Source organism: Choristoneura fumiferana, chromosome 23 (assembly GCF_025370935.1).
Source record: "Choristoneura fumiferana chromosome 23, NRCan_CFum_1, whole genome shotgun sequence".
Taxonomy (NCBI): Eukaryota; Metazoa; Arthropoda; class Insecta; order Lepidoptera; family Tortricidae; genus Choristoneura; species Choristoneura fumiferana.
This window is the reverse complement of record NC_133494.1, coordinates 3,248,517-3,274,796: the sequence shown is the minus strand read 5'-3', so window position 1 is coordinate 3,274,796 and position 26,280 is coordinate 3,248,517. Positions and strand designations below refer to the sequence as shown.

At 36.4% G+C, this 26,280-nt stretch overlaps 4 protein-coding genes across 8 annotated transcripts in view; 3 read left to right on the top strand and 1 right to left on the bottom strand.

Annotated features, from left to right (window-relative positions):
* Window positions 1–8,808, top strand: part of f (espin protein forked) — a 112,312-nt gene extending 103,504 nt beyond the window's left edge. For 3 of the 4 annotated variants that reach the window (XM_074105166.1, XM_074105165.1, XM_074105164.1), the window contains 3 exons: window positions 5,698–5,906; window positions 6,565–6,746; window positions 7,511–8,808. In XM_074105166.1, the coding sequence (XP_073961267.1) occupies window positions 5,698–5,906; window positions 6,565–6,746; window positions 7,511–7,614 (495 nt within the window). In that variant the 3' untranslated portion in view covers window positions 7,615–8,808. The remainder of the gene's footprint in view (window positions 1–5,697; window positions 5,907–6,564; window positions 6,747–7,510) is intronic. The other variant, XM_074105163.1, reaches the window with a different exon arrangement.
* A 2,371-nt stretch (window positions 8,809–11,179) lies between these two features.
* Window positions 11,180–13,555, top strand: LOC141440843 (uncharacterized). 2 transcript variants are annotated; one of them, XM_074105409.1, is made up of 2 exons: window positions 11,180–11,315; window positions 11,812–13,555. In XM_074105409.1, exons 1-2 carry the CDS (start codon window positions 11,285–11,287, stop codon window positions 13,512–13,514), a joined length of 1,734 nt encoding a protein of 577 aa, XP_073961510.1. In that variant the 5' UTR covers window positions 11,180–11,284; the 3' UTR covers window positions 13,515–13,555. The 2 variants fall into 2 exon arrangements, with proteins under 2 accessions (XP_073961510.1, XP_073961511.1); XM_074105410.1 differs by lacking the exon at window positions 11,180–11,315 and adding an exon at window positions 11,322–11,523.
* Window positions 13,556–14,059: 504 nt separating this feature from the next.
* LOC141440686 (aladin-like) lies at window positions 14,060–20,424 on the bottom strand. Its single transcript, XM_074105214.1, has 6 exons — window positions 20,211–20,424; window positions 19,536–20,131; window positions 18,774–18,986; window positions 17,618–17,769; window positions 16,238–16,436; window positions 14,060–15,536 (listed from the first exon to the last, which is right to left on the bottom strand). Exons 1-6 carry the CDS (start codon window positions 20,331–20,333, stop codon window positions 15,395–15,397), a joined length of 1,425 nt encoding a protein of 474 aa, XP_073961315.1. The 5' UTR covers window positions 20,334–20,424; the 3' UTR covers window positions 14,060–15,394.
* Window positions 20,425–24,273: 3,849 nt separating this feature from the next.
* On the top strand, window positions 24,274–25,456 carry LOC141441189 (uncharacterized). The gene is made up of 2 exons (XM_074105865.1): window positions 24,274–24,454; window positions 25,154–25,456. The coding sequence occupies exons 1-2, from the start codon at window positions 24,311–24,313 to the stop codon at window positions 25,454–25,456; spliced, it is 447 nt and encodes a 148-aa protein (XP_073961966.1). The 5' UTR covers window positions 24,274–24,310.
* The last annotated feature ends 824 nt before the right edge of the window (window positions 25,457–26,280 follow it).

Sequence of the window (26,280 nt, the reverse complement as noted above, 5' to 3'; positions counted from 1 at the left end):
TAGGAAATCGAAGTAAAAAGTAAACTTAATGCGTGTTTAATGGTAGTGATACATGTGTACCAAAAATATTGCATAACATATTATTGATTGTAGGATTTGTAAGTGTTGTGTGTGTTATATTTTTTGTATCCCAACTTTTTAATAATGGATTAACGGATTAAAGCAGTAAACTACTGCTTCTGCGGTAATAAAGCTGTCTGATATTGTTTCCCACAAAAAATATAAGAAGGAAATAAATAATTTGAGTAGCATTTGCTTCTATTTTAAGGGTTATTGAATCTCAGAAAGAAAGACCAAGAAACGATTTGCAAACCGAACCTTCGGTAGGTCTGGTTAGGGTTCCGTAGTGATAGAAAGAAAGAAAGAAAGAGAGATTTATTTTGGCTCCATAAGTACCACCACCTTCCACTAATAAAGTAGATAAGACTAAAACTAGCACTAAAACAATACTGATACAAAGAACCTTTTTAGTTTCGCTATGTCCGAGCGTCCGTTTGCGACTTAGCTTAGAAATTACTAGTACCTAATAGAAAGTCGTAATTTTGCATGGGTATACATACATACTACATATTATCCACGTTGATAAAGTGGAGAAATGAAATTTAAAAAAAATGCAGGTTACACGTTAAGGCAGCGTATCCACCAAAGATGTGCGAGGATGTGTTGCGAGGAATGTGTTGTTCATGGACCAATAGAAAAGTTTCATTTACCTATCCTTACACAGCACATCTCTGGTGGAAACAGCTGAGCGGAGCGAAGTGAAGTAAATGAAGCGTTTCTATTGGTTCATGAAAAACAAATTCCACACACGCGTTACCCATCCTCGTACATCTCTGGTAGAGACGGAGCCTTAGTGGGGATGATTTTTTTTCTCGTCTAAACCTAAAGTATAAGTATCTACTTATTTCAAAAACAGTACAGGTTTGCAAAGACCATTTTGCCGATTTACGAGTAGGGATCTGTCTGATCAGAATAAAACTAGGTAGGTACTTACACTGACCACGCATTTTTTACGAAACTTTAATCTGGTATCATTTTTGAGACTGTCGAAATTGTCATATTGTCAATCTAGCCCCGCTTAGATAATTTTGATACTTCTGCTATAAGAAATAAATAATTTATTTTTTGTTTAATTCAACCTCCTACCATCCTCAAAATGCAAAATGTTATAAGATTATGTTACTTAGAATTAAAATGTTCGAAGATATATTCAATGCCAATCTGGTCAAAATCGTCCAAAATTGGATGCGTCTGGACTGTACGTAAATGGGCACTGACAAAGGTCATACAATTTACCAAGGGACTCCTAAAGTGCATCATCAACTTTCACACATTACTACATGAATTTTGATGCAGCTTGAAGAGTCCCGAGTATAATTTAATGTCTGGAAAATTTAAATAATTTCTAAGTATCAACATCGTTTAATCAGTGTTACAGTAAGTGTTGTCAGCCTCATTTTTTTTAATTTGCAGCGGTTTCTCGTGGCCAGCTTTCGCCTACCAGAGTCTTATCGATAAATATTATGAAAACCTATCAAGAAATTGTGATTAGTGATGCACAATTACTTTTTCGTGTTCACAATCGTAATTACGCTTGCAAAGACCTGAGTAGGGTATAATTATTTTAGCATCCATAATTCTTATTAGACGCCCTGGCAGGAACTAATCAAAAAGTTTCGGTAACGTAATAAATCTAGACTAATGCTGTACATTACATAATTATTATGGTTAACCGGTCGCTTCACTCGGCGCGGCAGCTATCTAATCGTTGAATTATAGATCATAATAAAGCTGTACGTACTTTCCTACTAAACAAATTAACAGCGACAGCTATGATTTCCCTTTCTTATTACATCTCGGGTTTACTTTACATAAACTTTACCGCCATTATCCATAAAGGCTTTTTATGTTTCTGTTTGTTTAACTTTCGTTTGTCTTCAACTGTCACGTGGACATTTGTCTTTACTATTGCCATTTGCAATATAAGAAACTACCTAGCATATATCGCTGTTTCGCTTCTATAGACGAATAAAAAATTGGCTAGCTGTTTTAGACGTGGAATTTTTGGAAACTCCCTAATTAGTGCACCTAAATCAAGTCTCTAGCGCCAGTGGTTTAGGATCTGCGTTGTTTATCAGTCAATCAAACAGTCGCAATATTCTAATTATAGGCACTTACCTATTTTAAACATAAGTTTACGCGTTTGCTTATTTCATACAATAAGTGCGTTAGGATTTGAAGTTGCTAAATAACTTTTCCATATCTATCTCATTTTAACCTTTTTTATGAATAAGGAAAGTTCTCAGTTCGCTTAGGTTCAATGGTGAATTATTTATATAGATTCTTTATTCTTCTTTTAAACTGTAGACTTTCCAAAGCTACCATAAAGTTCCCACAAAGGCATTGCCAAGGGGCCTCCGTGTCCGGCATTATGATAATGATGGGGAATGTTGCCGTTCGTTCGGTACATTACGTATTTTCAAGATAGAGAACATTTAATTTTAATCCGCTTACGCAATGTACATACATTAAACTCTTGCAAACTCACTTAAAATTTCCCAAAAACAAACACGTCTCAAGCACCCTACTCGTATATAAGTACCTATATAAGTTGTCTCGACTTGAAGTATCGTAAAATGTTCAAGTATCGATACGCGACTGATTTCTACCGTTTTCCATTACTCAGCTCACTTTTACCGTAATAACAACTTTCCAATGGTATCGCAAACACTAATTAGACTTTTACATAACACATCCATCTTTACCTAAGCTGAGTATTTCCTAACTTCCTGCCATCTTACATAGGATTAGTTTTTATTGAACCTGCTTACGCCCATGAGAATCTTTATGATTGTTTTATTACGCATGGAACTTCATTGGTTGAATGCGAGAATCCTGATTGCACTAAACAAAGCATCGTCTACATAAACATTTCTCATTTTGATCGCGATTGTTTTGCCAACACATTTTCAATAGCATGCCTAGTACACAGTGACCGTATTGTCTAACGCGTGGGCGCTCGCAATCGCATTCACCATCTTTTTTAACAAGCTGTTCTTTAAATTATATAGGTATATAATACATTTGAAATTTACCACGAGCTTTGCGGTGAAGGAAAACATCGTGAGGAAACCTGCACAAACCTGCGAAGCAATTCAATGGTGCGTGTGAAGTTCCCAATCCGCACTGGGCCCGCGTGGAACTATGGCCCAAGCCTCTTGTTTTGAGAGGAGGCCTGTGCCAGCAGTGGGACGTATATAGGCTGGGATGATGATGATGATGTATGTATGTGCATTGTGCGGGTCAAATCTTGCAACTGAGTTTTGACCCACTTCTAGTGGTCAGATTGACTTTAGAATTTGGCATAGGTACTTATGTAAATCTGGTGACAACATAATAATCTGGTAGTGACATCCTGATAGTCCGGCCAGAAACGTCTTCTCAGGACGGAACTCTTCAACGATTAATGGCATTGACTTGAAATTTGGAACTGAAATCTAGTTTGGATGACAATGCAAGTACAGTCAACTAAAAGTACAGTCGGCAATTAAAGCTTATATTAAAAATGTTATTTTTAACAAAAACTTATTTATCGTCATCCTACCCCCTATGATAGAAAGAAGTGGTGAAAACCATTATGATTCCAAATATATCAGACAATAAGGCCACGCCTCGGTTTATGATGGCGTGTGCATTAGGCAGCCTAAAAGTCTGTACTTATAGCAGCTAAATTAGCACCGTTATAGCACCGCGGAGCGCTACTTCCGCTACTGTTGCATCACACGCGATCTCTGCTCGCTGACCGTGACCATAACGGGAAAAACTATCCTTTGTGCACGATATTGTTGCATTTATCTTAGTGTAGGTAGGTACCTAACCTGGTGGACTTATCACCAAAGACTTAAGCGTCTTGCAATGGCGCACTAACAACGGGACTGCCACCTAATTGCCTAAATTTTGTACATTATGTGCATGCCAAAGCTTACGTAGACTAATTGTAAGGTGTAGCTACAGTGATGGGCAAAGTACGGCCCGCGGGCCAACTCCGACCCGCGAAGTGGTTTAATCCGGCCCGCCGACGTTCCTTCGAATGAATAGTACCTACCTATATGGCCCGCGACCATAATATAATTTGATTATTTGAAAACATAAATAAGTATAAAACAGAACGGTGCAATCCTGGCCCTCCTCTAAAATATCTGTAACTTTCTGGCCCCCTATGAAGAAAGTTTGCCCACCACTGCATGCTGCACTGCCATTGCCAATTATAGCATCTGATAACCTAACCAACAAAGTTGCAAAACCCCCGACTTTGTCACTTCAAAGTTCAATATCTCAAAAACGGCTGAACCGATTTTGATAAAACGAGCTACGGTACCACAGACAGACAGACATACAGACACACATAGCGGTCAAACTTATAACACTTTTTGCGTCGGGGGTTAAAAACATAGGTACCTACCTAATTTTCGCTTCTTTCACTCTCCGGGTTGCTTAGAGAAAATGCGCTCCACTGCGTGTTAGAAGTGTCATAACATAAATGGTCTCTATGAACTGACATGTGATACGCGCATGTTCGACGACTGTCTTAGTTTCTGTTAAAACGGAGTATTGTTTTTGAGGTAGATTATCTCTGTAACTAAACAGAATCATTTAAAAATATACTATATTAAGAATCGAAATTAGTTGCTTTCAATTAAAATTAAATAAGATAAATAATTAACTTGGCAATCCTAAGAGAATCACAGCTTAGAATTTCCATACAAATATCGCGTTTTAATAGCTCATCAAAATTATGTCACTTGATTGGTGCTGTCAAATACCGCATTATGGTTTATATCAATCCAATTTATATAAAGTGTAAACAAACCGATTTTATCAAAATTCTTGTATAAACATCCAGTGCATCGCATCAATAACACATTCATCTATAATTCGTGTCTTTTAACTAGACGTATGATCAATTTTTTCACCAAAATTCACTTGATTTCAATATTTCATTTTCATTTGAAAAATCTTCGTCAAAATCTGACGTTACTTCTTGAATGAAACATGGGTATAATCTGTAGTAGCATAGACTACTTAGCGTAGAGATGGTGGAACATTTGACATTTAAAAAATAGATTAATGCTCGTATTAAAAGCGATTTTATTTACTTACGTTAAAATTAAAAATTGTTACTGCTTTTATAATTGAATAAACAGTCTTTGGAATTAAATCAAGTATTGTAAATAATAAAATAGACAAAAATACTTTGGTCTTTTCAATCAATAATGATTTTGCACGAGGTTCTAGGTTTTCACATCACTAAATGTCTATGGTCGGGTAAATGGCGTCTTCACACTTTTCATAAATTGGATTGATATAAACCATAAAATACTTATGTAAACTAGCATTTTTCTTTTTCGCGTTATACTTCTTTTCACTTTACATTAAGTTAGCATTTCTTTGTAAATATTCCGAATGTAAATATCACCTCGACTTTACTTTCATCCAATTTGTATTGACAATCCATTCCAAAATCTCTCAAACTAGGGTTGATTCAATACCACTGTATTATAATAACACAAGCTTTCCCGTGACTATTAAAAACCTTTGACTCGTAATCCGTCGCTTATTACCTAACGCTTCCAGCTTTTTAAAAATTGAATCAGCCCTATATGAAACAATCAATCAAAGTGCGGCTGGTCGACGCAGGGTTGTCCGCAGGTCCCAGAGCGTGATGCAGCAGGGAACGTCATACCAGCTTGGAAGCGGCAGATGTTGGCGCGAAGAGCTGCTGAGAAGGCCAGGAGGGACCTAGAGAGGGAACTGGCGGGAGAGGCGGAGAGAAGACGAGCGGCCGCCGTGCCTGCGTGGAAGAGACAGCTGCTCGCGAGGAGGGAGGAGGCAGAGAATCGGCTGAGGTAAGCATAGTGAGACGAAATGATGACGAAGAACAAATACCTCAAACCTTAAATTGACAAAATTTTAAAAAGTTCATGATTCAAACCTCATCGTTACAATATAGGCCAAAAAATTCTACATTAAATAAAAATACAAAAAGATAGTCTTGAATGATGGGACTCGTGTGGCACACTGCCAATTTAAGGGTTAACAGATACATCTTTGATATGTCATTGAGGACCTTAGCAACCAGCAGCGAAACCTTCTAAGTTGCATGTTCGAGATTTATCAGTTGCTGGTGTTGGTTCTTCATCAATTTCATCATCGAAAATATCCCATTGGGCTAAATTAATCCAAAAACACCGTTTTTCGCGAGTTTTGAATCATGCACCTTCAGTTTAATGTTGAACTGTGTATATCTCTCTGACCAAATTAATAAGAAAGAGAATAAGAATCATATTTTTAATCGCTATATTATTTCTAAAACTCCATACTGGAGTAGTGTAATTCTTTCTTGTCCGAATAAAACTTTCTGGCCTTAAAAACAATATTTTCCTACTTTATCGCAGTCAAAAGCAAGGTCCAAAATATTAATCCTTCTCATATGGAACAGATTTCTCTTCTGGTATAAGTGTAAACTTTTCACGAAAAATAATTAGGTACTCTTTAACCTTACAGGCAAACCCTATATACCCCGAAAGTGGAGGAACCAAATGGGATAACGAACGGCGAGTGGCGAGCGTACCCGAGCGGTACGCAGCGCGCCGTGTCTATAGACAACATATCGCTCTGCTATGACACTCCTGCGCAACCTATGCGCGCGCCGTCGGAAGCCAAACTGACCACTGAGCATTGTAATGGTGAGCTTCGGATAAGGCTTTACTAACAAGGTTGAGAAAATTAAAAAAACAAACAAGAATTAAACTCTTTTGTACTTTAACTTATATGTGTTACCAATTTACTACAGAAAAAGGAACATAATAGTCTTTTTTTCATCCAAATCATAGAGAACATTACGAAACAAACAAAAAAAACTTTTTTTAAATTTTCTCAGCCAATATAATTCGCCTTAAGTTTCATTAAGAACCATGAATCAGAAAACATTTCTATCATACACTGCTGGATATAGGCCTTGCTTAAATTATACAACCACCCGAAATGTTTCATATATTTATGTACTTCAAACTGTCAGTATTTTAGTATCAGTTAAGCTTTCACCTTGTATTTAGTGCATATTTTATTTTATTCAAAAGTACGTGCTTAGTTGGCCTTTCCTCAGCAAATGAAAAATATAGCCGCGAAGTATCACATTAGTTACCTATAGCTTAAAGCTTATATTTACATAAATGCAGCTGAACTTTAACCAATTAATAGCTCGAAAATCTTCGCATTCCAGCAAATCTATATAGCAGCGAATTTAATTACTAAAAAAAAGTAACTGCTTTAAGTTTTAAGCTTGCTGCTTAAATAAGTTTAATTGGGTTTTTAATTGATCAAAAGTTAGAACAAAATAAATCTTGAAACAACCCCAATACAACAAATTCAAACAGTAACTTCCTGACCTCTTATCGATTTCTGTTCAAATTATTTTTATGTTTTATCCAATTATTCCATATTTTTGCAGGACATACAAACGGGAAACATGAAGAAGACGAAGTGGACGCAAAAATTATACCATGGCGAGCGCAACTACGTAAGACAAACAGCAAATTGAACTTACTTGAATAGATATAGTTAGGTTATAATTAAAGTCCTAATCTGCCTTTGGTTTGAGACTATGCTCGTTATCCACACTCGGAATCTAGAGCCGCTCCCCCCCTCCAAATTTATAAACGCTCGTTCAACACATGTTAGTAAAAAAAAAAAATTTTATGAATAAGTGGATGTATTGCGTAAGCCTATGCGATAATTTCAATGTTGCTCAAAAAAAGGAAATTATACAGAGCATTAGTCTAGGTAACTTTCTAAATTATAGAAGGTTGGAAAAGTCGGCAGACAAGGATAGCAAACAATAGTCTTAAAATAAAACGTGGAAGAAAATAAATAGAGAAAATATAACTTTTAATTTCGGATATTGCTACATTGGAGTTAGTTTCAAAATTGTAAAACAAAGTAAGTTTCTTCGGATGATAGGATTGTATGTTAAGAAATTATTCATGTAGTGGCTATCTCAAATAAATGCCATAGAAAAAGCATTGTATACTAAGAGAGACGTCATTTTTTTAAGTTTCCATAGAGTAAACTTTCTAAATTTAATCCAAATTCTTTTTAAGGAGAATTTTGATTAAATTTTTTCCTATTTGTCGCGCAAAATTGAAGAAGTCAAGAACAACTTAATTACAAAACTTTTCGTTTTTAGAAAATATTTGTAAGTTATCATATTTTTTTTTATAAATTTATATCGAGATGTAAATATTATTTTTACTTTTTATTTTGTTATTTTAATAGCCTTTTATATCCAATTTTACTACATTATAGAAATATTTAAAGTAAGTGCGAATTATGAATTCTGTTTCGTAAGTACTTAATTAGGTTTTGCAGCTAACTTAAAATCGAAAAATATAAGTGAAATACTTACCTACATACTTAAGTACTTACTTATTTCTTAAATTAAATTTTATACTTGTAGACCAAAACGATTTGAAATTATATCGGCTTTAAATGTATAATGGAACTTTGGGTACTTAACCAAAATAACTTATAGTATTTTTTATGATTTAGAAAAATATTTAATAAAAATTATTACTTATTAGAATTTTTCTAAAATGCAAGTGATACCAATGTTGCAATATTAGTGTTAAGCTTTATGTGGGCTTTTGCTGAATGTCCTACATGTCTACAACTGCATCGATATTGTACGTGTAAGATTATGTATGAAACACAATTTATATATTTTTTGTTAATAAAAATGCTGTTGCTTTAGTGATGTTTTTTTTTACGAGTAATCCTGTATAAACCGTATCCAGTGAAAAAAAATCGAGCCTACAGTATGGTTTATGTCTATCCAATTTATAAGAAGTGTGAACAAATTGATTTCATCAAAATCCTTGTATAAACACACACTGGATCGAATCAATAACACATTTATCTATAATTAGTGTCTTTTAACTAGACGTCTAATCACTTTTTTCACCAAAATTCACTCGATTTCAATATTTAATTTTCATTCGAAAAATCTTCGTCAAAATCTGACGCTATTTCTTGAATGAAAGATGGGTATAATCTATAGTAGCATAGACTAGTGTAGAGATGGTGGAAAATTTTACATTTTTAAATAAGCGTTTATTTTTTACTTACCTTAAAATCAAAAATAGTTACTGCTTTTATAATTAAATAAACAGTCTTTGGAATTAAATCAAGTATTGTAAATAATTAAATAGGCAAAAATACTTTGATCCGTTCAATTATTAAATTAATCGATTTACTAAACAGATTAATTATTTTGCAATAGGTTCTAGGTTTTCACATCATTGAATGTCTTTGGTCGGATAAATGGCGTCTTTGTTTACACTTTTCATAAATTGGATCGCAATACATACAATATAGGACGTCACATCACAGAAAAGATCCCGCGGGCCGCGTGGTTTAAGTACTCGTAGATTTTAGGTAGCGCCGGATCTACGAAATCTTCAAACCGAGGAAAAAGTGAATAGGGAATATGTATACATGGAACAATATTTTTCTCTAAAATAATTTTAGAACTGCAAAATAAAACGAATGACGTTAAAAATTAAATTATCAATATTTGTTGAAAAATAAGGAAGATAGAATACGAAACTTGCATTCCAACTATTTTTAGAAAATAAAGAAAATAGTATGGAATTGCTATCGCCGGCGTATGATGTGAAGCTGTAGCATCTCTGTCTGTATTAGATAATTTGATTCTTCGTTTTGTTTGGTTATTCAAAAAAATACTGGCTACTCCGAGTTATCAAACAATAGAATATATATTTGAACCAAACTTAAAACCTAAAATTGCTAAAAGTGGCTCTGAAGCGGTAACGGTTCGTGTGCTCCACCTATCGCCCGTATGATGTGAAGCTGTAGCATCTCTGTCTGTATTAGATAATTTGATTCTTCGTTTTTGTTGGGTTATTTAAAAAAATCTACTCCGTCGAGTTATCAAACAATAGAATATATATTTGAACCAAACTTAAAACCTAAAATTGCTAAAAGTGGCTCTGAAGCGGTAACGGTTCGTGTGCTCCACCTACCCTATCTACCTACCTACTTACCTACCTACTGTATTTGGGAATACAGGCGTGATTTTTGTAGAGAAATATATTAGAATTTTAAAAAGAAGATAAGGTAAATATAAAGAAAGACAACTTAGCGCTGCTATCATTGGGGAGTGATTCAGCAAAATTATTCAAGAACGGGTTAGTGACCTTACCATATATTATACAACCTCCTAAATGCGTATTGGCTTAAAACCGATGATCAATGATTATGAAAGAGAGATGAATACGATTGCATACGTCAGCGCGTTACACAATATGGCCTCAGGATATTAAATCCGCTCCACATTGTGGACGCATTTATTTGTCTCGGCGCGCATTGGACGTTGGGGGCCTGCGGGGCTACTACGAAAATCGAATTCCGTGTCATTCCGTCCCTCTGACGCTTATACTATTAATACGAGAGTGAGAGGGACGAAACTACACTGCCTCAAGCCGGATCGCATACTTGTCTAGATGGCCGAGTTACCTCACTACTCGTAGTTTTAATGAGGGCTATCGCGAATGAATTCGCCGCTAGAGGCGCTAGTGTAGCGTGAGGTCTCCGAAATGTCAAATCTCATAGTTTTTGGGTGAGCTACGCGGGTTTATTTACAATTAGAATAATTTTGTGAATATTTTGCAATATCTCAAATGAATTATGGCAAATATGCGTTCCGGGGCAATGAATGTCTGTGTTTTGAGACAGTTTTGTCTTTCGGAAACCTTTGTCCTCCCTTTTTTCCGAACAAAACGGACTATGCAACACTGTGGCATGCTCAATATTTATATGGTACGGTTTTAAGGTGTATTAAATATGATTTTAATCTAAACTTTGTTTTCACACCCGTAATAACAGCCTTTAAAACCATACATAAAAACCTCACGCAACAGTGCGCCATCTAGTTAGATAAAAAACGATAGCCCTCATTACGCTATGTCATTGGCAAAAGCCAATTAGCAAAGCCGTACAATGTCGCTAACTGTATCAAACGCAGTTCAACGAATTAAGCATTAACTGATCCAAAAGGAAATCAACTTGGACCATTCCATTATGAGAGTAATAAAGTAACGAATTTACAACAGCTAGTCGAGAAACGAGATATCGTAAAAATCACTTTCAGAAAATAACGTGGGCGCAGTAAACACAGTCGTAAAATGCTTTCGAAATAAGTTTCAATATGACAAAGTTGCTATCGACGACAGCACGAGGTATGGACGGAGACACTGGTTTATAAAAGAATTAAGTGCATAAAGCAAGTTATTAAAATCAGAGATAGGCCGACTAGCCAATAATGATCATCTTTGATCTTGGCTAAGTTCGAGTGCAATCTAGACCGTTCGCCTCGGTGCGCTATCTAGTATCATGTCATCTCATCTTATGAAGCATATAACGCATTACTTATGAAGAAATTGTTCAGTAAGTCATAAAGTGCGGAATACAAGGGTATCTTTTCCCGATTATGTAGTCGCCGTCTATTTGCAGACTACAAAATACGGCCGGATAGTCGGTACATCTTTAATTAAAATGAATAAACCGCCTAAAACTATCTGAAATTATTACCAAATACTCTTTTGAAGGCTAGAATTGAGCTGAGCATTACGTATGATAGTTCAAGCCTTTTTAATTTACTTTCCGTTTCCAGTAAGTAAAACAACTGGCTGGACATATTGTTTTTTTTTTAAGTTTTAATTATTATTTTTTCAGTTATAATTCTTACGGCGAATATTTTTATTGCTGTCAGGATTACAAATGCTGATCAGATCGCGCATAACCGGTTGTCTGATTCCGCACTCCTATCTAACATTTTAGAAAAATTAATGGGCCCTTACGTTAAATCTTTTCAAGTTGCACTCCAAGACAATCTTACAAAAATAAATAAGGATTCAACCATAGAAAAAGAAATTGAAAAGAAGATCGACAAACTAAAACTAGTGCTTGATGAAAATTCAGGCAAAGAGCCCTTAGAACATGACTCCGAAGATGATACTGGCGATACTAAAATAATAGAATTCTCCCCATTAACGAATAAAAATATCTTAAGAGATAAGCATTCTGATCCAGAGCCTGTAAAAAATCATTTCAAGAAATATAAGAAGTTGCAACAAAAAGTTAAAGAAGTTTTAGAAAAAGAAATGATCTCCGACAAAGCAAAGTCTTTGGTGGCTACAACTTTGGACGAATTGATTAATGAATTAATGAGTTCTCAGTGTACTTGGAGGAATCGCGCTGAAAAAGTAAAGGGTCGAAATCAGGATAACTCACTGCAAATTAATAGAAATGCAATGATAGTCTCATGGAAAAAGAAATGGGAAGAGTTAATAGATCGGTACTCTCTGGCAACAAGAAATAAAGATGCAGACGGATCTGACTACAAAGAAGTGTTTCTATTCCTTTTAAGACTTCGAGAATTCTTTTTCGAAATTCACAATGAGCTCAATACTTTGAATGGCCAATACAAAGTTAAATGTCAACTTGTGGATAAAAATAATAAATCAGTAGACACTGCTAAAAAATTCAAGGTTGTAAATGAAGGAAATAGCTTAAGACAGAGTCCCAAACGGGACGATTTATGTGAATACGTTAAGATTTGTAGTGCAGAATTAAAAAGCTTTTTAACTGATTATTACATTAACATTATGGAGACGGTTGATACAGTATTTAAAAATTATGGAGAGATGTATATAAGAGACGCCAACACAGCTTCTAGTAAAGATAAACGCTCATTCGTGAGTCTAATAAAAGTGGTTAACAAAGCTGTGGATGGAAAAATAAGGAAAATGTTTAACCAAGAAATTGATAAATTAGTACTGGATGTATACAACAGCACTAAAGCGAAAGTTAGCGCTATTAAAAAATGTGTTAAAATTACTGCTGTTCAAGTGCAAACATTGACTGCTGATGTTTTAAAAGAGCAACTTAAACCACTTGACGCCAAAATGCGTTTAACAGTTAAAAAAGACATAACGACTACTATAGGTATTGAGATTGATAATCTAGAGAATATTTTCAGAAATAAAATGTGCACAATGTTCCAAACGTGCAATGGAAATATTACTAGGCGTTTTTTCATGCCGATGCAAAGGGACGATTTCGATAAAAATAGTGTTTTTGTAAAACTTGACCTTGATTTTAACGATTTGGAGCCATCAAGGAGAATTGCAGGTATACCTAAAGTGAAACGTGAAGAAAAAAAACATGCCACTGGATATAATAGATACCAAGCATCAAATTCAATGTCTACTTTCGACCCTGAGAGATACTTGATGAATTATACTGTCACTAGAACCACTTTTTATATCCCTTTGAGAAAGGGCACAACTATTAGTAAAACTAAAGAATATACGGAAATATCGGCGAAAACAGAAAATGTTAAAACCACAGTAGGCAAAGAAAAGATAATACAGTAAGGCAAACAAAAGATTAAACAATGTAAAACTTTTTCTTCCAACTATGCTTTAATTTCATCATAACTGCACTAAATACCCAGCACAAAGCGGGACTTTTCTGCTCTAGAGCAGTAAAAATGTATGAAAATCCTTTATTGCATTGATTTAGTTTTTTTTAATTGCACGACCAAAGAGGTAACACAAGTATTTTTGCTATAAAATTTGCCTGCATAGTATAAAAAAATCTAGTGTTAGGTTGGTCAACCTGACGGTCTTATGAAATTTGACAGATTGCGTACAAAAAATGGTTGCTACCAATCCTACCAAAAATAAAAAAAAAACTTTGTGTGTTTGGTTGGCCAACATGGCGCCCATACGAAATTTGACAGATCACGGGTAAAAATATCTGCTTTATATACTAACTCTGCCAAAAAAAGCAAGAATGAAAAAAAAAAACAAATTGGCGGGAACTGCGAATTTTTCCGTGGACATTTTTTGAGAGTGCGAATCTAACCTTACAAAAATAGAATCATATGCATAATTTATGCGTTTACAAAGAAACAACGTTTATCCAAAATCTAGGACTCATTTATTTAGTAAAAGAAGTATTTACAATGTTTAATTTATATCTTATCTCCTAGTTAAAGGTTTAATTATTTTTGGAGTCATATCGACATGTTTACGAACAGTGCCGCTAATTCATCCCATCATAAATCACGATGCGCGTAACATATTATAACCAAGCAGGCCCTATACTACGAATTGCAAAATTCGAACTTCGTATCTTGCCGTCTTGCTTACGCTAATATTATTTAATACGAGATTGAGAAAGACGGTACGATACGAACTTCGATTTTCGAATTACGTAGTAGCCCCCTAGTTCGAATCCCGCCTGGAGCGCTTGAAAAACCTTTTTTTTATATCATCCCAGCCTAAATACGTCCCATTGCTGGGCACAGGCCTCCTCTCAGAACAAGAGGGCTTATAAAAGGTGTTAATTAAATAACTGAAAATCAGAAAGTAGGTTGCTCAGAATCAAGCGTAGAATCGATTACCCTACGTTTTAAATCAGTTGTTTATGTATTTAAATAGTTTTTTATTGTGCCCAGTCTAAATATTACGAATGCATACGCCAATTAAATGTTTCATCAAAGTAGCATACTACTTAGATAACTTAATACTGGCCGTTTTGCTGTCAGTTTGACTTTCTTCTAACATAACAAATTACAACTATAGAGTTATAAATCAAGTAGAATTACTGACTAAGCAAAACACACGAATATTTTAATGAAGGTATTCGAAAATAAATGAAATCAACTAACTTAAAATGAAGAAATATTTTTGGGTTGTCTCGGTTTTCAATTATTTAATTAACACCTTGTATACAGGGTGTCCCACGGCTGTGCCACATGGAGGGAAATTATCTTAAACATTGCAGATAGAAAATTTTACTGAAAAAAGACTTCAGATTGATTTTAAGCAATTTGAACTGATATTTGTAAAAAAGATTATCCGTAATTTTACAATACCGCTCATGAGGCTCAATCATAAGGATTATTTTTTCCAAATAAGTCATCGTAAGTAAAAGTAATAAGAAAGCAAATTTACATTCACGTTACGTCAGAAACTTAACATTTATAATATCAAGAAAGTTAATACTGTTTTTTTTACCATTTAGGTTCAATTCCCGGTTTAGACAGGGAATTATTAAACAATCTTTGATTGCAGTTTAAATCAATTTAAAAATTAAAATGGAGCCTTTCAGCAAAATTTTCTATCGGCAATGCTTAAGATACTTTTCCTTCATGTGGCATAGCCTCGGGACATCCTGTATATTTAAAAACCAGTTCCAAAATAACCTAACCTTTTTATTAATGAACAGTCCTAAACGGTTCCAAAACCTAGTACCCGTCAGAGTAAACGATGGGGAAGTGCTGTACTCGTCCGCTCGACCAGGCCACGGTGAGACAGGCACCATCGGCGAAGTTCTGCTGGAACGCCATCGTCGACGGAACTTCCATTTCGAGTCCGGAGACGAAACAGCTGAGGAAAAAGGATACAAATACAAATTATTTTCGTCCAAATTACCGCAGTGTTTAAGTCAAAAGTCTTTGACTAGTGCAATGTGATGACATACAGATGTGAGACGTGGGCGCTAACTATGGGCCTCATGAGGAAGCTCAGTCGTTCAGAGGGCTATGGAGAGGGCTTCTCTGCGGGATATAATCAGAAATGATGTTATCCGCAGTAGAACTAAGGTTACCGACATAGCCCAAAGAATTGTGAAACTGAAGTGGCAGCGGGCGGGGCACATTGCTCGCAGGACTAATGGCCGATGGGGTCAGAAGGTTCTCGAGTGGCGTCCGCGGAACGTTCAATCTAGGGATGAAACGATACCACTGAGGTATCGATACTTACTCGTACTAAAATGCTAAATTTTTTACACTTTTAGAATAAAATAAATACATAAATTGTACCTTAACAATATCATTTTTTATTTAGACGAAAACAAGTTGTGTTCTACCGTTGTGATGTATATATAATAATTGACTTTTTTGTAGAATTTCTATGAAAAAAAGTAATTTTTATTTTTTACTTTTTTTTAATGCTTGTGATATAGGTACACCGACCGATACATTTCGGATACGATATATTTCGGAAGGAATGTATAATTCGAGTAACTTTACATATTTTACTTATATTATTTCATCCCTATTTCAATCAATCAATCAATTTACACTAACCAAGGCGTGATCTTCAGCTGCATCAAAAGACTGGTGGTGCAGAAGACGGCGACCAACGCAGACTCCTCAAACAGCAGCGCCAAGTAACGCCCCGTGGGGTCCCAGCACATATCCAGGATGGGACCCCCCACTGGCTCCCCGGAGGGCAGCTCCACTTTAGTCACGTCCAGGACTGGGAGGGCTTTGCTGGTTTGTGCCCCTGGAAATAAAATAATATTTAAATTTTAAGAACATAAACTAACATTCATATTTTACTATCACAATCACTTTGTCAAGAAGGGCTATCCATAAAGTATAACTAGAGTTTACCCGCGGCTTCGTACGCGTAAACTATTCGATCTGGTAGTTACAATTGAAATTCCGGGATTTTACAAAATTCCTGTGGGAAATCCCAAAATTTATATCGTAATCTTCATTGAGGTGTTGTGTTAAGAACAACTATCCGTGGGAATAATGGAATAAAAGTAAGCCTATGTGCTATTTCAAAAAAAGCCGTGGTGGCCTAGGGGTTTGACCTATCGCCTCTCAAACAGAGGGTTGTAGGTTCAAACCCCGGCTTGCACCTCTGAGTTTTTCCAAATTCATGTGCGGAATTACATTTAAAATTTACCACGAGCTTTGCGGTGAAGGAAAACATCGTGAGGAAACCTGCACAAACCTGCGAAGCAATTCAATGGTGCGTGTGAAGTTCCCAATCCGCACTGGGCCCGCGTGGGAACTATAGCCCAAGCCCTCTTGTTCTGAGAGGAGGCCTGTGCCCAGCAGTGGGACGTATATAGGCTGGGATGATGATGATGATGTGTTATTTCAGACATCCAGCTATCTACATACCAAATTTCATGACTTTAAGCCCAGCGTAATCTGGCGCGCGGCAATGAATGTGTAAAGAGCTTAACAGACTGCAATGCAGGATAATGAATAGATTTATTTTTCCTTGAATGGCAACACTGGCATAGATAATAGATCGCTGATTTTTGGCTCGAAATTCGAACTTGTGATTTTATTTTGCTTAATATACAAAATGTACACACCCAATATCATATTTTCTCAAGTTTTTCGCGATTCCCAATGTCAAAGAATCGAATTGCTTTAAAACTCCAGAGAAATAATGCGTTGTTCGGGAGAAACGTGTCAAAATGGTGTTGTAGAGCGCGATCCTGCTCTGTCTCGTTTTTTTTGTCCCATTCTGGCGGTTCACTTTTATATTATAGATAGTAATAATAAACCATTTATTTCCAGTTTTGTAGAAAATGTCATAGTGGCATCGCATTGCTCGACAAGGGTATTTATTATGACACTATTATGACACTTACTATGAAAATGTTCTACAGTGGGTCAGAAATCAAATGGTTCGACCGTCTCAGTACAGCAGTCCCTTACCATTCATAAGGCCAGTGTTGCTCAAGGAGTAAACTATGGGTTCCCCTTTGGCCGCAAACAGGAGCACGTTGTTGGGCCCCCAGCAAGCCGCCACGGCGCGCCCGCCGCGTGCGCACCACCGCTCGGGGATCCACTGCTTCGTGTCCCACACCCTGAAGACGAGAAGAGTAACTTATAATAGACTAGCGAGTCTAGCGACCCACCCCCGCCTAAAAAAAGGGGTAATCTAAAGCACTCTGAGATTTTACACCAGTCCTGTGGGAATATGGGGATAAAAAGTAGCTTTCATTCTATTCCAGATGTCCAGCTATCTAGGTATGGTTAGAACAAATCGAATCAAGACCCAGGCTGAACCTTTTAATAAGCAATTTCACTATGATTTGCTTGACAAAAATATGAGATGTCAACATGACATTAGTAGCACAAAGGTTCCACCCTGGATTATGATTCAATTTGTTCGACTGTACATACCAAATTTCATCTAAATTGACCAGCTGTTTCAGTGTTAAGGAATGACAAACATACACACACAGCATTTGTATAGATAGTGCCACGAGAGTTGTAGTGAATGGTTATGCTACAAAAAGAACTGATGTGCACATAACGAGAATGAATGAAATTAATGAGTAAATGTCAAAATCCCGCTGTCATTACACAAAATATTGTAGCTGTGTGTGTGTAATCATTCAATTCAACTCACATCCTTATTAGAAGGATTTACATATTTATATATGGTTATATTAATGGTTGTCTGGATAGTGTCTTAGGGGCTGTTTCACCATCCATTGATTAGTGTTAACTGACAGTTAAATGTGATGCCGTCTCTATTTGTTTTGTTTGAATAGACAGAGACAGCATCACATTTCATCACCTAACACTAATCAATGGATAGTGAAACAGCCCCTTAGTCTGCTATATTTTTTAACTCGACGCAAAAAGAGGGGTGTTATAAATTTGACCGCTATGTGTGTCTGTGTGTCTGTCTGTCTATCTGTCTGTCTGTGGCACCATAGCTCTTAAACGGGTGGACCGATTTGAATGCAGTCTTTTTATTTGAAAGCAGGTTTTTTGTGCAAAGACTTCACTGCTTTGTGGTTTGTTGTTGGCCCCCATTGGGAATGGTGGCATGCCAACCAATTAAAGATAATTCTCTTACCTAAATATAATAGATGATGTGGCAGCAATCACTTTGGTGGCATCGAAGGACCAGCGTGAGAATACAATACCACCCCCAGCAACCCGTCTCAAAGGCACAGCTGTCTCCATGCTGACATCCCACACCAGCATGGATGTATCGGCTCCAGAGCAGCTGATGAGAAGGTCCCCGTTTGGAGACCAGCTCACATCTGTCACGGGGCTGTGGTTGGGTCTGAAATGAGAAATATCTAAGCTGTTATATCTTGTTATGCATACTATTAACTTTATCTAACTTAATTCTGATATAAACAAGTAGACATTCGGTGAAGGAAAGAGCTGCTTTCTATACAACTGGTAATTTTTTTACGGAATCTGGTTGAATATGACAATTTTTATATAAGAACAAGAATTATTCATTCTATTCTATCAGCTAATAAACCATTCTTGTTCATAAGAATACATACACATACAGAAACACTGGCTGAATATGCACCTGCATGCCTATATCCCATCATCATCATCATCCTCAGCTAGAAGATGTCCACTGCTGAACAAAGGCCTCTCCCTTAGAATGCCATAATGAATGGCAACTCGCCACTTGCATCCATCGGTTACCCGCAATTCTCACAATGTCGTCAGATGCCTAACCCAATCAGCCAATATGGTGAGAGCTATATTGTGGCCTAAACAGGCTTGTTTTAAATTTCACTTAGCTATGTGTCACAAAATAATAAAAATTGCAATAATTAATCAACCAAGTTAGTAAAACAAAGGTACTTACTGCTTTAATACAACAGCATTACTTGAAGATGGCTTTGTGAATGTCGAATTAGGGTCAACTGTCCAGACAATCACTCCTTGCTCGCATCCCACAGCTATCTCTGATGCTGAATATGGTCTCCAGCTCAAAGAAGACACATGCCCTTGTGCCTTGCATTTCAACATGGGCACAAACCCTGCTTCCATACAGTACACTCTTATATTGTCATCTAAAGTCGCTACAGCTATTTTTGTTGTATGTGGATGCCATGCTAAACATTTAATAGGAGCGCTACCCCAGTTTCTAGTTCTAGAATAATTTGACACAATCTTAGGCCCTATATCTTTCAAATGTGGCTGCATGAAGTAATGAAAGGCGGTAAACACATTTGCAACTTTTAATATGTATGATGCAGCTACAGACAATAGTGGATTTTCCCGATTGACGCTAGGGTCTGCTGCTACACTAAGAGCCTCTAAAAACCCTTGTTTGTACCACACGCTAGTTATTTTCTTTAACAAATTGTCGTCAACGTCGATGTACATAGAAATATTTTCGTCCGTCACTCGGTGGTGATGGACGTCTCTTGTCACATTTATTACGGGGTGGTTCTTAGTCTGAAATTACGAGAAAACAATTTGAGAGCATATTGCTTTGTTGTGTTGCTTAACTATTACCGCCGAGAGGTTAACTTACTGTGTTGGTAAATGTTGTTACACTTCCATACCGGCTGTCCCCACAGCAGTACACTTCGTTTAATTTACAGAAAGCAGTTTCATCTGGTCCCGGTAATTCGGGAAATCCATGAAAAGCAGACATTTTCAGCAGAAGTTTTCAATGAGCAACGGCCGGCAATATTTCAATTTCAAATCAAAATACAAGCGTGAATGTCAATGTCACTTCACTGATGTGTCACATCAAGTTGTCAATTTTGTTATTTTTAAATCCGCTCGGAAAGACAAAGGGACGCATATCCCCAAACAAAGCGGGAGTATTGATTTTTAATTTTATTTTCGCTGTGTTTTCGCTTATAATAATATTCGCTACAGAATGCGGAGTGGGTGAAGCTACGGTTGAAATTACGTCTTTCATATTTCTTTAAACTTCTTGCAAATTACGAACGTTACGCAGAGCACACAAAACGTTACGGCTTCAACACACAACACACAGACAGATTTATTTCATTTGATTTATACATTTATTTATTCAAGAACAATATAAATTGTATTCTATATAAACAGATAACAGTCAAAAATATTTTTTGGCACAATAAAACATAAATATCAGCCATAATAATGTAATGCTTTATTTTTTGCTCTGAACGATGTCTAGTGTCTGCGTGATATTTTTTAGACAAGTTCTGAAACATTATTTTTGAAAACTTCAACTGTTTTTTTTACCGATACAGTCATTTCTATATAGAGCCTATCAAAATATTTTATTCCGCACTTGTTTAGTAACTGTACAAATACCTACCACCCAAAAGGCTTGAAAGTTATTATTACTTACCCCTTTTTTTAATCTAATCAATTCATCAATAATGATTGGATTTAATCGTACTATCCTGCTATTATTACAAATGTCAGATTTAGTGGGTTTCTATTTTAGAAATTTGACATGGGTGTTTGTTGTACGGCATTGTGATGGCATCATAATATATTTTTTGTATGTAAGTAAAGTTAGAAAAACGGACAGACACAGTTCACCTGATGTCAACTGATTGCCGTCGCCCATAGCATCCGCAACACCATCAGGACTGCAGATGCGTTGCCGGCCTTGCATAAAGTGGTACACTCGCTTTTTGAAGGTAGTATATCTGAGTGGAAAAACCTCGGTCGTCAAACTGTTTCATAAATTACATACACATGTGCGAGGTAAAAAGGAACGCTTAAACCACACGGAGGATGACCGCCACCTATCAAAATGATGTTGATGGAAGCTACTATTAAGCCGATTCGTGCGGTGATGGAATTTAGCAGCCCGAAGAGTTCATCGGAGCACAGGAGAACTCCCTGTTGTTGACCCTTATAGAAAACGCAAAGATAACTAAGTAATAACTCTGCAGGGAGCTAGAGGGTCAAGTTGCCAGAGAGTATATTGGTTCACCGATCATACGAGCCTCCCTACACTGTAGACGATCAAGTGGTAGGAGTAGGAGAGCTGATATTGAGGGGCATCAGACCAAAGATGAGAGAGCAATACACCAAGTTAGGCCAAATTTGAGCCTTGTCAATTGTCTTTTGTTCAATTAAGCAAAAAACGATGAAGATATAGCCGTTAAAGTCCCCTGTGACGTTACGCCATGCGATACTTTTTAGAAAGAAAGAATGATTTATTTGGTTCCAACAGTACCACCACAGTATATAAAGACTAAAACACAAGGGGCTGTTTCACCATCCATTGATTAGTGTTAACTGGCGGTCAGGTGTGATGCCGTCTCTATTTGTTTTGTTCGAATAGACGGAGACGGCATCACATTTAACCGTCGGTTAACGCTAATCAATGGATGGTGAAACAATTGGTTAAAAAACTAAATAAGCCAATCGCAAGCAAACGTCAAATGGACCTCACGATACAAACGCCATCTAGCGATCGCCACTGAAAACCCTCATTCATGATTTTTTCAACTATCCGAAATACATATAATTTATTGAATCAGGCGTTAGTACTTTGCGGCGGTCCATATCAATGAACTTAAAGAATTATTCTTAAAAGTTTTTTATTTATATCCAAAATATAATTGAAAACTTGAAGATTTAACATATTTCTTTATTCCCGAAAGTATAAATAATTAGCGAGACATTTAAGCGGGGCATTTATAAGCTCATGAATTAGAATTAGAATAATATTAGAAAAATGAATTTTAATTTTTACTTTAATTTTGATTGTAATTTTGATGTATTTTATTTTGATTTTGATTAGTAATTTTGATGATAATTTTATTTCTTTGTGTTACTAACCCTTTTAAATGAGATTACATGTTACTAACAATCTATGGACCCTGGTCTGCAATAAACGTTTATTATTATTATTATAAACACAGATTTCCCTTTCTAATTTTATATATACATACTTACTTTTAAGATGTTTACAGGCAGTAAGCGCTTTAAGTTATTGTGGTAGAGCCACCTGTTGACCCGTCGTTTCATAAAGCCAGCTGCTAACAAGCAAAATAGTGCCACCCTCTCACTTAATATTCACATAAATTCCAAAATCATTTCATTCTCACCTTTGAAAAATAATTGAAATGTTTGACTAATTTATTAGTAGTAGGTACAGTCGGCATCAAAAGTAGCGGATCGCTTTTTTAGTCTCTCCCATTGACAATCTTGCATGGCGTTTAGTACGTGGCTGTAAAACGACAAAGTACGAAAGTGTATACGAGTAGCTACTTTTGGTGCTGACTGTACCTACTTATTTTAAAAAATAAACCAACTTGAACTACGAAATTGTGCGAAAATAACAATGAAAACCACAGTACCCTCAAAGACGAAAGGGGGTTCAATTCAGCATTCAGCTTTTGAATATGAAACGCTAACTTTTAATATTTCTCCCGCCCCTTTGAGGAGAGGAGGTGGGTGGAAAGATAAATAAAATAAGTGCCTGACAGTTTTTCACCACACTCTACAATTTATAAGTGTTTATTCAACTGTAAAATACCCTATTTTGCATAGACGGCTAGAAGTAAAAAAGTTATATTATAAGGTTGCCATCGTACGAAGCATAATAATGTAGTGGTAGATTTATAGCCAGGGTCGTGCGATTTATAAGGAGCGGGCGACAGGAGGGTAATTGATTCTTTGCACTGGCAACTTTGCATACATTGAGGTGGAAGGTGGAACGGCGAATTTGAAATTCTTTGCAGGTAGAACATTTGTAGAGCAGATTACTTTGTTATGCGAATAGAGAATTAATTTTGTAGAGCACATTAGTTATACTTAGGTACTTACTTACTTACTTATTTAAAAACAACGTTGTCCATTGCCAGACATTTAGTATTAGGTATGTACCTATGGTTCCAATCCAAACAACCCTTACTTAAACTAACACCTGCCAAAAATATTATCAAAGTTCCTAATAACGTGATAATTCGACGTCTAGTTGTAATTACGCGTTATTATATTGAGTAGTATGTTACGTGAAATCTGTTTTCCATAAACTCACTGTAAGAACGAGGTAGAAGGACGAGAGTCTCCGACATAGCCAAGCGAATTAGCTCGTTGAAGTGGCAATGGGCAGGCCATATAGCACTGAGAACAGATATTATGGCTGTTGGGGTCAAGAAGTTCTCGAACGGAGTCCGCGTATCGACAGAGGGCCGGACGACTTGGTTAAAGAACCAACGCGGATTCATAATGGATGCAGTCTGCTTCCGACTGAAGCAACTGGAAGTATATGGGGGAGGCCTATATCCAACAATGGGCGTTCTACGGCTGATAAATATGATAATAATGATGAATGCTATAAACTACCTACCGACAAACTCATTTATTTTTTGCTTGCTTTTAAATTTACACGGAACCCTCAGTGCGCATTGGACTAGCATCTCGCAGGTTTTGCAAAATGGCGTCTACGGAATACTTAGTACTCTAAAATTGAGACGAGATTTGAGCATGAACTTTTCTATCAACTCAAGTGTGGCATTTACCCGAGGATAATCAGGTACAAATGGAAATTAAAAAATTAATTAAGACCTCTCTCTTCAAGCGCCCGACAATCCGAATTTTAATTAAAGCAATCTCTGATTAGATTTGCTACATTGTACCTAATCACAATTTGCTGATAGTCAGCGCCAAATGACGGCAGAGTTCCCTTCGAAGAATATGCAAGTCGTTCTGACATTATTTATTCTTACGACTATAACTTATACTAGTAGTGATCCGGTTGCGTCAAAACATAACTTTAGGACGTTATCTAACGATTCGTTAAATTTAGTAAAGGTGAGAGTTCCATTTTCTGTTAAATTAAAATTAAGTAAAACAGAATAGATATAATACCTGGTATGCTGGTGGTATGCTGGTGGTAGTTGGCTGGTAAACTGTGGATGAGATTGGCACAGAACTGGGCCAAGTGGCATAAAAATAAAGAGGTCTTTACTCAGCAGATGGATGTCTGATTTGATTGAGTCTGTTAAATGTAGTAGTGCACAAAATTGTTGTAGGATTTAAGTCATTATTCAGGGATTCGCGCTGTCATCGTTCAAACTCAAACTCAAATAATTTATTGTTAATTATAGGTAAGTACATGTGAAGTTGGAAATCATTTTGAAAAGAACTGCTATAATTTGCTTCTTAGGCGTACAATATTATTTTTCTTAAAATTAATAATAGTTTATTTACTTACTAACTAACATTAAATGCGGTAAAATCTTTTTCTAAGAATTCACGTATATCATAAAATACATTATCTTTCAAAGATTTCAATAAAGTTCTTTTAAATACTTTTATATTCATCCACGATTACCTCTCATATTTCGTTTTCTAGATTTTTTTACCGTACAACGGCAAAACCTACTAGACACTGGCAATATTGTCCTCCAATGGACAGAGCCATATTTTTCTAAAGAAACAACAAGTCCCTATAACAGGTCATCTACTTAAGTTTTTCACTTACTAATGGCTCCTTTTGATGTTCTTCAGGAATCAGCTATAGACTCCGATTACATTGTAACTGTCCTTAATTTATTAAGCAAACTCTATCAAGAAGCCGAGATCAGACCCAAGACTAAAAGACGTCAATTGAACAGGAGGCCGAGCGTGGAACTCGGTCCCGGCACCATCAAGTCACCGATCCTGAAATACCCTGAGAAGTATTTTGAGAAGAAGCTGAAGCACTTGATAAAGCTACAGAAGCAACAAGAAGAACGGAATAAAGATTTGAATAGTTTATGTTGGTTTTTAATCCAGGTATTCAAAGGGTTCTCTGCAATTACGAGGTGGTAATAAGTATATTTAGCCATTTTCTTTTCAAAATTTAATTCAGTATCGTTCATAGAACATCATCATATTAGCCTATAGCAGTCCTCTGCTGGGCATAGGTCTCCCCCAAAGAGTGCAGTTACGGATCGCCCGCCCCCTGTCCCGTCGGTACCATGGTTAAGAATAGGGTGTGACCGGGAACTGGCCATCTTTTTGTTGTGCACATTTCATAATTGTAGGGGTTTGTCCATAATCCCCAAGCTGGGCATTTGGGTTGGGGATCGCAAGGCATAGTTTGCTACACCGCCGATGCTGCCCATCGGGGCCTAGAGACTTGACTGTGCAGTAGGCTGCGCTATGCCGGTATGTTGGATGGTGGGGTGTACACGGGCAGGTGAGGTTGGTTTGGGGTTCACATATAGAGGTTTTACGCTCTTACACCCCTATACACTTCGTACAAACTGTTTTTCATTTTATTATTCAAGAAAATTTTCGTTTTGTTCTATGAAATTTGTCTAATCATAATGGTTGCATTACTAAGGACAACCTAAAAAAAATCTTAAATATATATCGAATCTCAAATCTTTCAAAAAATTAAAAACTTTGTAATTTCAAGAAGCACTTACCTATTCTGATTAGTAAGTACGTGTACCAGAGATCCAGCTACATTGCAACCGTTTGAATGTGAAAGAGCACACAATCACAAACTTTCTCATGTACTATCGAACCAACTGAATCGTGACCCACATGGAACCTTTTCGTAGGAATCAAAAGGTTCGACTGTACATTAGTAGGATGGCTTCCCTTAGCAGATAAAAGCGATGATTCATTTCGACAAGGTAACAACT